General features: G+C 30.4%; 1 protein-coding gene across 24 annotated transcripts in view; it reads left to right on the top strand.

Moving 5' to 3' along the window:
- The window catches only part of LOC139487707 (calcium-activated potassium channel slowpoke-like), an 82,455-nt gene extending 65,084 nt beyond the window's left edge, over positions 1–17,371 (top strand). For 20 of the 24 annotated variants that reach the window (XM_071272715.1, XM_071272712.1, XM_071272708.1 and 17 more), the window contains 9 exons: positions 311–470; positions 2,394–2,618; positions 4,571–4,778; positions 5,411–5,509; positions 5,886–6,016; positions 7,583–7,777; positions 8,404–8,574; positions 10,698–10,758; positions 14,986–17,371. In XM_071272715.1, the coding sequence (XP_071128816.1) occupies positions 311–470; positions 2,394–2,618; positions 4,571–4,778; positions 5,411–5,509; positions 5,886–6,016; positions 7,583–7,777; positions 8,404–8,574; positions 10,698–10,758; positions 14,986–15,047 (1,312 nt within the window). In that variant the 3' untranslated portion in view covers positions 15,048–17,371. Of the gene's footprint in view, positions 1–310; positions 471–2,393; positions 2,619–4,570; positions 4,779–5,410; positions 5,510–5,885; positions 6,017–7,582; positions 7,778–8,403; positions 8,575–10,697; positions 10,759–12,344; positions 12,378–14,985 lie in introns of all 24 variants that reach the window. The other 4 variants (XM_071272703.1, XM_071272723.1, XM_071272705.1 and 1 more) reach the window with 2 other exon arrangements.
- The last annotated feature ends 591 nt before the right edge of the window (positions 17,372–17,962 follow it).

Raw genomic sequence — 17,962 nt, 5'->3', positions numbered from 1 at the left:
TAAATTAAATATCTTTAAAATAGTTCAAAATATCACAAAGTCCAGCTTGTTGGTTTTTTCCAGAGTATACATGTATTATACTTTGTTGGTGATGATTTTTTTTATGATCATGAATGAACAAACTGAAGCATTTAACATTTAATATATAAAGGATGAATTTTGTCTGATTAAGCATTATATTTTAAATAATTATAAAAGGTAACATCAATCCTTTTCATTGGAATAATACTCTTAAAGAAGTTTTATCTACCGGTACCATATTAATTAACCATCTAGATTTATTGATCAATGATAACCTCTAAATTTTTAGGCCTACTAGCCCCAGTAAACAACATTTACCTCCCTTAGAGAAGGAACCTGTAGACACATCAAATGATCAGAGTGTAGCTCCAGGAGAAGAACCAAGGAAGTTTGATTCCACTGGCATGTTCCATTGGTGTCCTTCACGTCCATTAGAAACAGCTGTTATGGTAAGTTTGATTCCACTGGCATGTTCCACTGGTGTCCTTCACGTCCTTTAGAAACAGCTGTTATGGTAATGATAAAAATAGGAATGATTGCCAATGGGACAACTCGACACCAGAGGCTTCAAGATGTTAAAGTTGATATCTATAGGTCACTGTACAGCCTTTAACAATGAGTAAAATCATATTGCAAAGAAAGATATAAGAGGCCAGAAAATGACAAATGTAAAACAATTCAAACCCAGTAAACAAACAAAAAATATGATATACAGAAACAAACAATAATTTCAATTGTGTACACTATATTCATTTGAATGAGATGATATTGTAGATATGATTCCACTACATGTACATTATATTCATTTGAATAAGATGATATTGTAAATATGATTCCACTACGTGTACATTATATTCATTTGAATGAGATGATATTGTAAATATGATTCCACTACGTGTACATTATATTCATTTGAATAAGATGATATTGTAGATATGATTCCACTACGTGTACATTATATTCATTTGAATGAGATGATATTGTAAATATGATTCCACTACGTGTACATTATATTCATTTGAATAAGATGATATTGTAGATATGATTCCACTACGTGTACATTATATTCATTTGAATGAGATGATATTGTAAATATGATTCCACTACGTGTACATTATATTCATTTGAATGAGATGATATTGTAGATATGATTCCACTACGTGTACATTATATTCATTTGAATGAGATGATATTGTAGATATGATTCCACTACGTGTACATTATATTCATTTGAATGAGATGATATTGTAAATATGATTCCACTACATGTACATTATATACATTTGAATGAGATGATATTGTAGATATGATTCCACTACGTGTACATTATATTCATTTGAATGAGATGATATTGTAAATATGATTCCACTACGTGTACATTATATTCATTTGAATGAGATGATATTGTAAATATGATTCCAGTACGTGTACATTATATTCATTTGAATGAGATGATATTGCAAATATGATTCCACTAAGGGTACATTATATTCATTTGAATGAGATGATATTGTAAATATGATTCCACTACGTGTACATTATATTCATTTGAATGAGATGATATTGTAAATATGATTCCACTACGTGTACATTATATTCATTTGAATGAGATGATATTGTAAATATGATTCCACTAAGGGTACATTATATTCATTTGAATGAGATGATATTGTAAATATGATTCCACTACGTGTACATTATATTCATTTGAATGAGATGATATTGTAAATATGATTCCACTACGTGTACATTATATTCATTTGAATGAGATGATATTGTAAATATGATTCCACTAAGGGTACATTATATTCATTTGAATGAGATGATATTGTAAATATGATTCCACTACGTGTACATTATATTCATTTGAATGAGATGATATTGTAAACATGATTCCACTACGTGTACATTATATTCATTTGAATGAGATGATATTGTAAATATGATTCCACTAAGGGTACATTATATTCATTTGAATGAGATGATATTGTAAATATGATTCCACTAAGGGTACATTATATTCATTTGAATGAGATGATATTGTAAATATGATTCCACTACGTGTACATTATATTCATTTGAATGAGATGATATTGTAAACATGATTCCACTACGTGTACATTATATTCATTTGAATGAGATGATATTGTAAATATGATTCCACTAAGGGTACATTATATTCATTTGAATTTTCTGTTATGGTTCTTTAATAGTTGGTGGACAGTTTAGTTTTTTTCCTGGTCAAGAGTTGACTATACATGTGTATGTTACAACTTTATTATGTAATTCTTTTCTAACAAACAGTTGAGACAGAACATCCATAGAAGTCTTTTGTAAATTTTTATTAAAAGAATTATTTATGTTGTTTTCAGGACCGTGACAAAGCGTCCATGACAGTACTATGTAACCATGTTGTTGTTTGTTTATTTGCTGATGACAGTTCTCCACTGGTTGGTTTACGTAACCAGGTGATGCCACTTAGGGCAAGCAATTTCCACTATAAAGAACTGAAACATGTTGTGATAGTTGGAAATCAGGAATATTTAAAAAGAGAATGGAAAACACTTCAAAACTTTCCAAAGTTATCTATTTTACCTGTAAGTATTACCTGTCTTTTCATCTATTTTACCTGTAAGTATTACCTGTCTTCTCATCTATTTTACCTTTAAGTATTACCTGTCTTCTCATCTATTTTACCTGTAAGTATTACCTGTCTTCTCATCTATTTTACCTGTAAGTATTACCTGTCTTCTCATCTTTTCTGTCTTCTCATCTATTTTATCTGTAAGTATTACCTGTCTTCTCATCTATTTTACCTGTAAGTATTACTTGTCTTCTCATCTATTTTACCTGTAAGTATTACCTGTCTTCTCATCTATTTTACCTGTAAGTATTACCTGTCTTCTCATCTATTCTGTCTTCTCATCTATTTTACCTGTAAGTATTACCTGTCTTCTCATCTATTTTACCTGTAAGTATTACCTGTCTTCTCATCTATTTTACCTGTAAGTTTTACCTGTCTTCTTATCTATTTTACCTGTAAGTTTTACCTGTCTTCTCATCTATTTTACCTGTAAGTTTTACCTGTCTTCTCATCTATTTTACCTGTAAGTATTACCTGTCTTCTCATCTATTTTAAGTTTTACCTGTCTTCTCGTTATTGTATTGTTATTCATTATTGCATACTTATAATTATATGTTATCATTGTAGTAATGCAATTTGTAATATTAAAGATTTTAATCTCTAAATTTCTAGATAACTTTGTAGTCAATGAGATTCATAGGATGAAAGTCAGTTTTAGGAATGTTGCATGAAATTTTTTTTCTATTAAGAGTAAGTGCATTAAAAAATTACAAAATGCAATGCATTTCAGAAAAAATACATACACAAGTGTTAAAATGTTATGGGAAAAGAATATATCACAAGTTTTTTTAACCTACATTGCCTTTTGCCGTGCTTATTATACCCCACGCAATGGGTTGCGGAGGGTATAATGTTTTTGACCCGTCCGTCCGTCCATCCGTCAGTCCATCCGTCAGTCCTGTTTCTTGTCATCGCAACTCCTCTCAAACCACACAACAGAATTTCACGAAACCTTTTCAGATAATAAGGACATACTATGTAGTTGTGCATATCGACGGGAAATTGCGATTCAATTTTTTTTCTAGGAGTTACGCCCCTTTGAACTTATTTACTTTAATGTACTACTGCAACAGTTTGTCATCGCAACTCCTCTCAAACCACACAACAGAATTTCACGAAACCTTTTCAGATAATAAGGACATACTATGTAGTTGTGCATATTGACAGGAAATTACGATTCAATTATTTTTCTAGGAGTTACGCCCCTTTAAACTTATTTACTTTAATGTACTACTGCAACAGTTTGTCATCGCAACTCCTCTGAAACTACACAAAAGAATTTCATGAACCCTATTAAGATAATAAGGACATACTGTGTAGATGTGCATATTGACAGGAAATTACGATTCAATTTTTTTTTCTAGGAGTTACACCTCTTTGAACTTATTTGATTTAAGGTACTACTTCAACAGTTTGTCATCTCAACTCCTCTGAAACCGCACAACAGAATTTCATGAAACTTTATATTATAAGGACATACAATGTAGATGTGCATATCGACAGGAAATTACGATTCTTTTATTTTTTTTAGGAGTTGCGCCCCTTTGAACTTATTTGCTTCAATGTACTTCTGCAACAGTTTGTCATCTCAACTCCTCTGAAACCACACAACAGAATATCATGAAATTTTGTAGATAATAAGGACATACTATGAAGAGGTTTATATTGACAGGAAATTAATATTCAATATTTTTTCTTATATAATTTTTTTTTCTTACACTTATTTAATTTCTCTAATGGCAATGTTGGGACGTGGGGTATGTGAGCGTGCTCACTAAGGTTCTTTAATTTAATTTTTGATTTTGTAATTTTAGGGCCTTTCCCAAACAATAAATCATCTGAAATGATTGCATTAGTTTGATAGTTCTGGTCACAATACTTTTAATCTAAATATTTCTTTTCCAGGGTTCTCCATTGAACCGTGCCAATCTGCGTGCAGTGAATGTAAACCTCTGTGATATGTGTGTTATTATATCTGCTAAGGACAAGAACTTAGATGATCCACATTTAGTGGACAAGGAAGCCATTTTATGTTCATTAAACATTAAAGCAATGACATTTGATGATAGTATAGGTTTATTACAAGCTTCTGCACAAGGAGTAGGAGCTGGAGGTAGGTTTAATGAGTAGTATAGGTTTATTACAAGCTTCTGCACAAGGAGTAGGAGCTGGAGGTAGGTTTAATGAGTAGTATAGGTTTATTACAAGCTTCTGCACAAGGAGTAGGAGCTGGAGGTAGGTTATATAAAGCTATATATGTTAAATTTTGAAATTAATGTGTACATTTTATTGTTGCAAATCAGTGATTTATACTGGTAAAATATAATTTTTTTAAAAGTGATTGCAAAAATTCTGTCAAGGAAAGTCACTAGTGCAATTATGTATGAGAGTTGTATTATTTCAAACTGATGCTGTCACATGTTCGCTTTGAACAATAAAACTTTGAAATAATATCTGAATTTAACACTATTCAAGAATCAGAACATCTTGTTTGTAGTGATGTCTTAGATTTAAATGAACATCCTTTTCTCAATATTAAAATAATCTTTTACAATAGGGAAATAGATAATGACAAATTAGTCAAAACATTTATAACCAAATTTTATTACAAATAATAAAGTGTTTTTTGAAAGTTGAAGTTTGATTTTATTTGCAGGAATTTAGCATTAGCACTATTGTTTACTATATTTTAGAATATAATTAACTTTTTTGTGGTGAACTGTACTTATGTTTATTATTTTGAAGGTTTCCTTCCACCTGGGTTTTCACCTATAGGCAGTCCAGCAAAACAATCAAGGAGGGGTTCAGTGTGTGGTTCAAATGTACCTTTAATTACTGAATTAGGTTAGTAGTTTTAAATGCCTTTTGGTACAACTGTGAGAAGTCACAATTTCTTTTAATAGGCTGAGGTTTAGAGCTTCAATTAAGATCTGCCAAATTAAAAAAATAACTGTTGTTGAATGCACAGTATATTTTAGTTACACAGCTCCCTTTTACAGTAAGAACAGCAACAAATCTATTCACATTCATGCTTTCTGCTTTCTAATGTTGCAGTTACAAATATGCAGCTTCTTCACCTTATACCTTGTTTTTATGCAGTTATTCAAAAAGTAAATTCATCATTGTAAAAACTTTTAATTGAGCTTTTTATGAAATTCATAACAAATCTTTCAGTCAGTTTAACAACTATTTTCATTAAAATTATTGACTTTGTTTTCAGCCAATGATTCCAACGTCCAGTTTTTAGATCAGGATGATGAAGATGACCCTGACACACCTCTTTATATGACACAACCATTTGCATGTGGTACTGCATTTGCTGTCAGCGTTCTGGATTCATTGATGAGTACTGTAAGTAGGGGAGATAACTCTCCTAGAAAAAAACACCATGTGTTTTTAACAGTTAATCTGTATCTTTCATTTAAAAAAGACGTCTGTTCTGTCAAATATTCTGATGATTGTTAATTTTGAACTATATGCTTTGATTTTAAAAATAGATTCTGTAAAATCTGTCAAGTTTGTACCATAAACTTGTAGATATACTCTTTTTAGCTCACCTGGCCCACAGGGCCAAGTGAGCTTTTCTCATCACTTGGCGTCCGTCGTGCTTCGTCTGTCGTAGTCCGTCGTCGTCGTCGTCGTCATTAACTTTTTACATTCTGAACTTCTTCTAGAGAACCACTGAATGGAATAAAACCAAACATGGCATGAATGTTCCTTATAAGGTGCTGACCAAATGTTGTTACTTTGTAGCGGATCCATCATCCAAGATGGCCCCCAGTGGGGGACTTAGTTTAACATTGGACCCAATGTGAAATGCATACAAATGACTTCTTTTAGAGAACCACTGAATGGAATGAAACCAAACATGGCATGAATGTTCCTTAAAAGGTGCTGACAAAGTGTTGTTACTTGTAGCCGATCCATCATCCAAGATGGCCGCCAGCAGGGGACTTAGTTTAACATTGGACCCAATGGGAAATGCATACAAATGACTTCTTTTAGAGAACCACTGAATGGAGTGGAACCAAACATGGCATGAATGTTCCTTATAAGGTGCTGACCAAGTGTTGTTACTTTGTAGCCGATCCAGCATCCAAGATAGCCGCTAGCAGGGGACTAAGTTTAACATAGGACCCTATGGGAAATGCATACAAATGACTTCATTTAGAGAACTACTGAATGGAATAAAACCAAACATGGCATGAATGTTCCCTATGAGATGCTGACCAAGTGTTGTTACTTTGTAGCCGATCCATCATCCAAGATGGCCGCCAGCGGGGGACTTAGTTTAACATAGGACCCTATAGGAAATGCATACAAATGACTTCTTTTAGAGAACTACTGAATGAAATGAAACCAAACATTGCATGACTGTTCCTTATGAGGTGCTGACCAAGTGTTGTTACTTTGTAGCGGATCCATCATCCAAGATGGCCGCCAACAGGAGACTTAGTTTAACATATGACCCTATGGAAAATACATACAAATTTCTTCTTTTAGGAACCACTGAATTAAATGAAACCAAACATGTTTGTTCCTTGCCTTTTGAGGTGCTGGCCAAGTGTTGTTACTTTGTAGCCAAATTTTATCTTTTTTAATATAATTTCAAAAACCTAAGAAAATTCAGGTGAGCGATACAGGCTCTTGAGAGCCTCTAGTTATCTAAGGTAGGAAAATTGATTGTTTAAACATGAAGTGGTAAAATTTCATACAAATTCAGAAAAAGAACAAATGAAGGATAAATCCAGTAGGTAGATTCTCTGAAGAGGTTAACAAGGATCTAAAGGGGGGTGGGGGACTTAAGATAGCCACTGTAAGATAAAAAGGTAAATTATACAGTTGACCATTATGATAATGGTGCAGGAGTTTGAGGCCAAATCATTTATACCTTTGAACATGTTGATATATTTACAGAGTTATTTTAATGACAATGCTTTAACATTGATACGAACACTGGTGACGGGAGGAGCTACACCTGAGTTAGAACAGATCCTTGCTGAGGGGGCCGGAATGAGAGGAGGATACTGTACTCCTAGTGTGCTAGCCAATAGGGATCGGTGCAGAGTTGCTCAGCTATCACTTTTTGAAGGACCACTCTCAGGGTTTGGGGTAAAATTAACATATATACAGACTTAAATATACATTATTAAGCTCTCATTGAGTTAATATAAAAAATATCGCGGTTATTTTATACGATAAATTTTTTTAAGTCTGCTTTTTGGGAGCCTGGGTGGTATTTACAAAAATACCTTTCTAGAGAAGTTGAAATTTCCTGAGCTACCACCGGTAGTTGAAGGAAATTTATGGCTCGAGACTGTTTTTTTGTTTTAAATATTCTTCATAACTTTGTTGACTACATACATGCTTTTTCTGCTTAATTACACAGAATTTCAATAGAAATTATTACCGGTAAATTAAACATTTGATAGCATTCCATTACTCTTCGGTTTGTATCAAGAACGTACCATGCTTTTGATGAAGATTATGTAGATGGCAAATTTAGAATGCTAATCTCTTTTCTTGTCAATCAATTCCCTTAAAAGTATATCTGGTTTTATCATTGGAAATAGTTTATATACCCGTAAATAATACTTAAAGCCATTGAATGTGAAATTAAAGTTATATTGTTCATTGTAACTTGTAAATCATTACTAGTACTCTATTGTTTATATAAAATTGTCTTATTTTTATAAATTATAAAACCAATATTTTATTTTAAAAACTATGCATTGCAGGAAGAGGGGAGTTATGGAGACTTGTTCCTTTATGCACTAAAGAAGTTAGGAATACTTTGTATTGGTTTGTACAGATTCCGTGACACTAATGAAGTACAGACCAGTCCATCGTCAAAGAGATATGTCATAACTAATCCAAATGCTTCTTTTAAACTGTACTCAACAGATCAGGTTTGTCAAAGCACAAATATTGTGATGCTATACAGTAGAACCTGTAGTTCAGGAAAGGTTTTACTGTTATAGTCTTATTGCTGTGGATTCATTATTATTCGTTGGATACCAATTTTTGTGGGTTTTTCGGGTACAGGTGAACCATGAATTCAAATGTTCAACGAATAATATATTTTCTATAGGCTTTGTACACAGAAAGTGGCAAAACCACAAAATCAAATATCAACGAATAAATGCAAGTATTCAACAATCTACGAAAATTGATACCCACGAAAAAATAAATGAATCCACAGTATATATTTCTTTTTCTTGTAAACTGCATTAAATACTTTGCATGATTTCATATTTGTTATTATAAATTGTTGTACTTTTTAAAAGTTATGCTTAATGTAAATTGTAAATCAGATCAATCAAGGAGACTTCAAAAACATAAACACTGGAAAGAGGGAGGCATATTTATATTCTGTATCAAATAAAAAAAAATTACATCATGATTCATCCCTTATATTTAGCTTACCCGGTAACAATTTTTTTTTATTCATTGAAGAAATTTGCTGTTTCAGAATCAGGTATGCACTATGGTAATATGTTTAAGGGCATACAGTAAAGTTACAGGGGAGGTAATGACGTTGCTAAAGTAAAATGTTATTTTCACGACGTCAAACTATGACTTATCGGGAAAAGATTCAGTTTTCGACTGATTTTTATCATTCAAACTTATTTAACTTGAAAACGAGTTCATGGACCCCTCTGTTTTAAAATGCCATTTGGTTTGTTTACGCGAGAAGAATATGTGTGCCAATTTTCATGAAAACGTAAATATTTTTTTAAATTTGATAAATATACAGCAAAAAATTATGTTTTATCTACATTCTTGAACACTTGATAAATATGAGTTATTTCTGAAAAAAAATGTATAATGTTTAAGGATACTTATAAAAAACAGAAATTACAAATTATTTAACAAAAAACATTTTGTATCTATCTTTTAAAACAAAAAAGTTATGTCTTTCTTTTGAAAGGGAAAATACGGCCAGAAATCTGAATTTTGAGCAAATATACAAAATTTCGACCTCATTTTACTCAAAAAGTAGCACACAAAGGTATATTTTTTATTACATATTTGATATAATCAGGTAAAAAATGGTCTATATGGAAATTTTTATCAAAATGTAAATACGGGATCAAAACTGTATTGTATGCCCTTTAATGGGAACACTTCAACATTGTGCTAGGTTTTTAAAAAAAGTCCTTAACCATGGAAAGTCCACCAATGGCTTGACATTATTTTTATTTTTGGGTAAAAACAGTGAAATGCCCCATAGTGCTTTAGGTTCTGAAACAGCTTATTATTGAATGACTGTCATACTCAAGAACTTGGCACAGGCACATTAGTAATGGGGTGAACCTGGTTTTTGGCATGTCAAAAGTCACACTTTTATAGTAGTCCTTTCCAGATATGCATTAGGAAAAACTCAAAAGACAAATCTTGAACTTAAATAAAGTACACTGCCATAAAATTGAATATAGGAGTCCATCAAAACATACATGATACCCAGGGAAGGTACATTGAAAATGGAGTTACCCTGTACCATCTTTGGAACCAACTTAAGAAATTCTCTAACAAAATACACGGAAACACAGATAAGTTTTTTCAGAGTGCCTTTCCTGGGTTCCATGCATGTTTTAATGGAGCAGCTCTTAGGGACAAAGAATTAAATTTTTCATATTAACAGAAACAAGGAACTAAATCTATGTCAAAGTACATTATTGTAAGGACAGTTGTTTTTTAGTTTCTATATTTATGGATAAAACTGGCAATTAATTGAATTATTTTAAAAATGCTTTAATGGTCCTACTTTTAAGAAACATGGTAATTTTGAGATTTCAAAACTGGGAATTCTTGAACTTGATAAGTTGATGGCTGTAGAATAGAATTATTTTTATAAAAATGTCATGAAATGATGTTTAAATAGATAATTGGGGAATTTAGTTTTTTCTGACAAGATGTTACTGTTTTTTATTTTATGCTGACACATTTCATGGCACTGTTTTTAACTTTATACATGTATCTTGCACTATTTTTCTTGATGTATGTTATATGCTTTTCTTATTCTATGCAGGTTTTCTGTCTAGTACCATGCAATTTTTCACAAAGTTCAAAGTCTACTCTCAACGAGAAAAGTAAGCTATGTTTTTGATTAGTATCCCTCCCTGAGTTTGATATATGTAAATTCTGTTGATTTTTACCATGGTAGACAATCGATAAAATGTAAAATGGACACCAGCATTAATTCATTTTTAGCAGAAATTTACATATTTTGTATTTTATACAATAGATGTGATGTATACCAGTTTTTTTTTATAACACTATATGACCCTAATGAAGTTGATGAAAATTTGCCAACAAAAATCCCATTCACTGACCTGAAGAAAAATTGTGTTGTTTAGAGGGTTTAAATTAAAGCAATTGGAAACATGACATAACAAACATATTTCAGAATATAAGTAATGTACATAACAGAAGTGTTCCTGTTTTGGTAGCTATAGAGTTATAAATTGTATAGATACATTGAAACTATAAAATAGAGGGAGTTAATTTTTAAAAGAATTATCGAGTTCACTAAAATGCTTTAAATTATTTTGATTTAAACATCTTCAGAAATAAATTAGCTTCCTTTATTACTTTGGACTGGGACAAGGTCAATATGTCATGTTTTGTTTTGAAGTTTTGTTTTAGTTGCCTCATTCTTATTTTTTCATGAAAGTCTGTAATTTATTTGGAGATTTTACATATTGTGAAGAGCAGAAAGTTGACAAAAAAGTCAACACAAATCATATAACATCATAATATTTTCAGATTTTTTAAAAATTTTCATCATTTATTTGATTTTTTCTGGATTTTGTTGATAAATGTTAACCATGGAATAAAAAATGTACAACAGAATTAAAATATATATAAGGGTAGTAGGGTAGTATTCAGAGTTGTAACAGAATTAAAATATATATAAGGGTAGTAGGGTAGTAATCAGAGTTGTAACAGAATTAAAATATATATAAGGGTAGTAGGGTAGTATTCAGAGTTATATACAAAGGTAGTAGGGTAGTATTCAGAGTTATATATAAGGGTAGTATGGTAGTATTCAGAGTTGGTTAAAACCAGGAAATCAAATATCTTTTCCTCAATCCACTAAAATTTGTGCCCATGAAAGAGGAATTGGGAACCCCACATGAAAGAGGATAGGAATTGGGAACCTCGCATGAAGAAGAACAGTAGAATATTTGTTAAAGTGACGTTAACGATAAATTTACTCTATTTGACTCAAACAGTAGCTACAAAATGAGATTTGATAAATGACGAACAAAAAATTAATGCTCATTTGGCACCTACAGTAGTGAAAAACAGATATTTGACACTTGCAATAAAGGGAATTCCTACCCTCACAAAAACAAACAAATCCACATTATACACTGAATAGATTATCATAAATGTCAATCACTCTCTTCTGTTTTATAAAACAACACTTCATAATGTAGTCAATTTACACTGCTTTTTTTTAAATCTTTTTTTGCACATTATTTTTTGTACATGTACATATTTTATATTTTACACTACTGTTAGAAATAAGATTTTTTACAGAAAGGTAATTAGCCCATGGATACTGCTGAAGTGCAATATTTTGACCTTCATCATGGTTGTGTTTGATTAATACTAGAGATATTTTCCATTTAATTTTGCTTTATAACTAACATGAAACTTTGATTTGCAGAAATTTTAAAACTGCTTTTTAAGTAGACTGAAGGTAAACATTTTGAGTTTTTATTTAACAACACATTACTAACTTACAGCAAGGATTTGTATAGTGACAAATCCTTCCTCACATTCTCTAAGATTGATAGTTCTAATCACTGGGGTAAAATATATGCTAATCTAATTAATTTATATGAGGAATTATACATACTACACTATATATTGTACTTTTAAAGTTGTAAATTTTATTATCAGACATAGAGCTTTTCTGCAAAACAGACTTTTTTGACTAAAATAGAAGGTTGGACTTTATCTAGTTATACTAATCTACTGTAAATTCATAAACTATTGTGTGCTTTAATTATTACTATTATTTATGAAAAACAAACAACAATGCGAGATTATTTATTGCGATGTCAGATATAAGAATGCCAGTTCTTATTATTGTGATACTCACTTAGTCCCATTATTCCCATTAATAAAAACCTTTGCAATTATTTTTGAATTTACAGTTATACATAATGCATTTTCTAAATAGTACAAAACAAAAGGAATTTTAAAAATAAATGGAAATTAATGTTATTTGTAATTGCTTAGATTATTACATTCCAAATATTAAACCATTGATTTTACCCGTACGGAATTTTAGAAACTGCCATTTCAGAGTGCGATTGCTTTAGAATCTGTCAACTGTGTGTTTCCCCATTTTATAATTATTTACTTTCACATTTTGGGATTTTTAAGGATATCACTTATATTTTTATTGTATTAAACTATCTGAAATAATCTTCTTTTACTATCTTACCACTGTGGGATGCTTACAAAAGACAGTTCATATACTTACTAACAAAATACATGAACTACATGTGTAAATAGTCTAAAAATATAGTTCACATGCTTACTACAAAAAACAAAGTATTCTATAAACAGCCAAAACTAACTACAATATTAGTCTTTAAATAAAAACCCAAACAAATTAATATTCAACAAATTATAACATTTTTCAACCTCACATAATAACCAACCAATGTACTTTCCTAGCATTTATGGTAGCATCAAAATTGGAAAATAAAAAGTTACATACTAAACTGAAAAACACATTATTAACTGATTGAACAAAGACTATCATCTGATCATATTCTTGATGTGGTCCATACACAGTTATCAGTGCAAATTTTGAGTTAAACCTGGTTTAATGATACTAGATGCTGTATGCAGTTATTTAGCAAACAAAGTTTGAATAAGATTGATTGATAGTTTGATGAAAATAAATTGTAAAGTTAAAGTCATACATTTTCTTTTCTGTAGAAGAAATCCACTTTTTGAAGACTTAGTTTTATAATTACACATATAATTTGGTTTTATCCTTCTTTAGTTAAGTCTTTGAGAGGTAAAATTGTGTTGTGCTCTAAATGGAAATATATTATGCATGATGTAATAAAGATGTAGTAAATTATATCAGCAAAACATATGATAGCATGTTGGGAATATGCTTGTCAAAGTACATAGTATACTTATAATAGGTAATAAAATCTACAAAATAGTTTATGATAGCTGTCACAAAGATAGTAAAAAATAGATTTTTAGCTGATCGGACACATATGAGCTCATACCAGGTTGTGAAAAAGGTAGACGTCTTTCTTGAACAGTGCATATATGAAATTTGCCCAAAAAGTTTAGGTTGACGCCAAAATTAGGAATGATTGATTAAGAAACAGGACATTGAAGACAGAAAAAATGGCAAAATACTCCATAAATTAAAGGAATCAATGTTTCTATTCAAATATATATTTTTATTACTATGATCATGAAAACATTTTTAGTGTGGCAAAATTATAGACAAAAATTCTATTGGACATACACCATATGAGGGAAAAGTCATTTTGGGTTTCTGTTTTCCAAAAACTACCTTCAATTTGTAAAAGGATGTAACACCGCTACTAAAACTGTATAAAAATAAACCACACCTACTAACCTCTTATTAAATATACATGGTTGCTTTTAACCAATGATATTTCTAGAAATGTATAGGAGGTAAGATTTCTTATCTTTGTAAAGAGAATACTTCTTTCAGGGAAATGTGTTTACATCACACCCTGTTGCCTAATTTTGTTTGCAATGGTGTACAACTCATGGTTAAAAGGACTTACATATCCAGTTAACAGAACATCTCAGTTTAGCATCTATTTTAATAACATATTTGTTTTTGAGAATCAAATAAGTTGTCAGAGCTGTCATTGTCATATTTTATTACTCTAGTTATAACATAGTGATGTATGTATTTGTCCAAGCAATATTTCAGTTAGACCTGTATAGGATCATTATTGCACAATAGCTGTTTTGTTTCCTTGTATTCTTTGGTTCATGTCTTATTGACAGTCATATGTTTAAAACATGTATACTGACCACTATTCATTAAATCAAATGTTTGTTTTGTGAAAGAAACTCTAACTCTTTTAATACTATAATTTTAACAGATCCAACTTATGATCATAGTAAGAAATAGCTTTGGAAAAATTGGTTTGCTGGCACAACCAAATCATTAACTCATAGAGAAATCACTGTCCAAATTAAAACAATTACTATCCACACTGATCTGTGTCCACACTTGTTCTGTATAAAAAGCTATTGCTGACAATGATATGTTAATCTGTTTACAGGTGTTTTGTCTGCTTCCTTTCAACAAGCCAGTGACAGGAAAGGAAATGAGTCCACGAGCTGAGGAGGTTACAGCCTGATGTCTTTCACAATAATCAACAATCATAGCAAATTGTGTCAAATTATTAAACAAAACTGTGATTTTTTTTACTAGAAGGAAAGAAGTGTTATCCAATCGTATATGTGATGAAGAGGACAGACATGATGATTCAATATCCTTATTTTTATAGTGTTTGGTCTTCAGTTAAACTAAAGTTACTTTCAACAAGTCTGGTTTTATGAACTTAAATTAAGACCAATTGGAATCTATTGTTTTCTAATTTTATGTATATCAATATGTGACACAAGCACATTTTTTTTCAATTTGGGTTAATACTGTCTATCCTTGTAAATTTTTAGAAATTGTCTGCAGGTAAACTTTTGTTGAATTCAAAAATTTAATAATTCTGTGATATGTGTTGGTCTGCTATAGCACCCAGAATCACTGTAATGACAAATCATGTAAGGAATTATATTTTTTATTAGATATTGAAACAATTAGAACATGTAAAAAATAAACATAAAAACTGAAGAATGACCAGGCCCGTAGCCAAGAATTTCCAAGGGGGGGTTCGTTGGACTCATGAACTCGACTTTAACAGTCACAATTTGAACAAAACGTTGACTTTAACAGTGCTTATTTGATTTCAAGAGAGGGTTCGTCAGAACCCCCCGAACCCCCCCTGGCTACGGGTATGGAATGACTTTTGTTTCTATCAATAACACAAATAAGCTTTATGGAGTATAGATAGAATTTTCATTTCCATGACAAAGCACTATCTTGGATTATTGGATAAGGAATTTGTGAATCTTTTTAAATAAAAGGTAGTAAGTTCCTAATATTATTAGGGAATAAAATGAACCCAAAAATGTAATTGACAAATTGAGAGCATTTTCCCTGTTGTTTTACCATAGAAGTATTACTAATTGTGGTGTTGAGAATTTTGTGTGAATATGTAGAAATGAAAAATGGTAACAACATTTTTTTTCATTAATTTTGATAATGTTGTTGTGTTATTTATATGTTAATGGGATTTGTGCATTATTTTGACCTGTGATTTTATAACTAAATATGGCTATTTGTGTGTATTCATTATAGTTAAGAGTGCAAATTTTCCAAATGATTTTTTTACTTTAGAGACTAAGTAAAAGCTTCATGTCTATAAACACATAAATAACCATGTTTTATTTACATGTACATGATAAATCTGTGATATAGATATAAATGTTATTGTGCTATTTTTATACACATGTTTTGATTTGATATTCTTGTCAATAGTTGATATTTTTGTAAGTTTTGACATTTTGATGATAAAATAATTTAGATTGAGAAAATTTTAATGTTTTCCAATTATCTTTCAGAAATTTTCTTTAATCGTGAAAGGCATTTTGAGGTATATATAGTTATCCAAAAATTTAAAAACAAATATTTCACGATTCCTGAAATGGTCCCTTAATAGGGCTACAAAACTTATGCTTTAGCTAATTTATGTATTTTGCTGAATTTCTGAAAAATGTTTATTGTTAATTTGCTTTTATAGAAAATTAGGCTACATTAAAATGAAATAAATAAAAAAAAATGTTTTCAGTGAATTGTAGGGCTATATAAGCTCCAAAATGTAAACTTTTTTGTCAACAATTTTTAATTATATTTTATACTTTATGTAGATTTTAGTTGTATTATTTAATTTTCCTTTTTTTATCACTTTCATATGTTGTAAAGTTTGTAGTAAACTTTTAAAGAGATGCATGGCATTGTGCCCTGTTTGCATCTGTCTCATAAAATCTGGTATAAGAGCTTTAAGATTATTGAACCAGAACTACTATTAATTGATGCATTTTTATAAATATGCCAGTTTGAAGTTCTGAACATAGGAGAGAAATGGAAGTTACTTATTTTTAGAAATTCCGAAATAACCATATAGTATTGTAACCAATATATCAGATTTGTTTAAACCAATTTAAAATTTTTAGATGAGAGAGTGATGTTCTATTTTGAGTCTGATGCACTAACCACTACACCACAGCTCTCCAACAGATGAGACATATCTTTTTAATTTTCCTTGTTGAACAAGTAAATTAAGAGTAATTTTAATTTGTCCAAGTTTGCAGAAGATTTAAAATTACAACAAACTAAAAACCACCAGTGAATACTCATAAAAAATACTATATAATTGATATTTTTATAAGAAGCACTATTGTTCAGTGTTTATTTGTATTCTATGTTTGTGACATTTTTGTTATGCTTCTTGTGTAGTATTTTAAATCAGAAAGTTTCTCATGCCTGTGTTGTTTGTTTCTCAGTGCTGTCAGATTTTTTTACTATTGATTAAACATAGAATAAACATACATATTTTGTTTGTTACTTCATGAATGTGTCAACTTCATAGTCTTTTGTCATCCAGTGTAACTCAAATCAATACCTAAGACTTTCAGTATGAAAAAGGAATTTGCAGACTTTCCAGAAATAAATTGTGCTAAGATTTTATAGTAAATTTATGCACAAATGCAAAATGATACGTGAAAAAGCTAACAGAAATTATATTGTTTTTTAGAAAATTTGGACAAAAGACCAATTTTGGCCCCTTGGAGTAATGTTTTATTTTTTCGTCAGGTTAAAATTTTGAATATTTTTTTTTTAAGGTTTTGAAGTACCTTCTCCAGAACAGTCCTGCATTGGTTATTTTAATTCACTTTCATATATTCCTTAAAAGAAACTTTATATCAAATTCCCATTGAGTTGCTATATCAGCCTTGACCTCCCAAGTTTTCTATTAAAATAAAGTGTGCACCGGCTTAAATGTCTCACCTTCTTTACTAATCATTGCTATTATGTTGATAGTCCAAAATATAAAGCTTTACTACAACTATCACATAAATTTAACATGATCCAAGAAAATGAGGTCAAGTTCATATAAACCAAACAAGAAATACCATAAA

The sequence above is a fragment of the Mytilus edulis genome, chromosome 9 (assembly GCF_963676685.1).
Source record: "Mytilus edulis chromosome 9, xbMytEdul2.2, whole genome shotgun sequence".
In the NCBI taxonomy this organism is placed as follows: Eukaryota; Metazoa; Mollusca; class Bivalvia; order Mytilida; family Mytilidae; genus Mytilus; species Mytilus edulis.
This window is presented reverse-complemented; position numbering and strand designations above follow the sequence as displayed.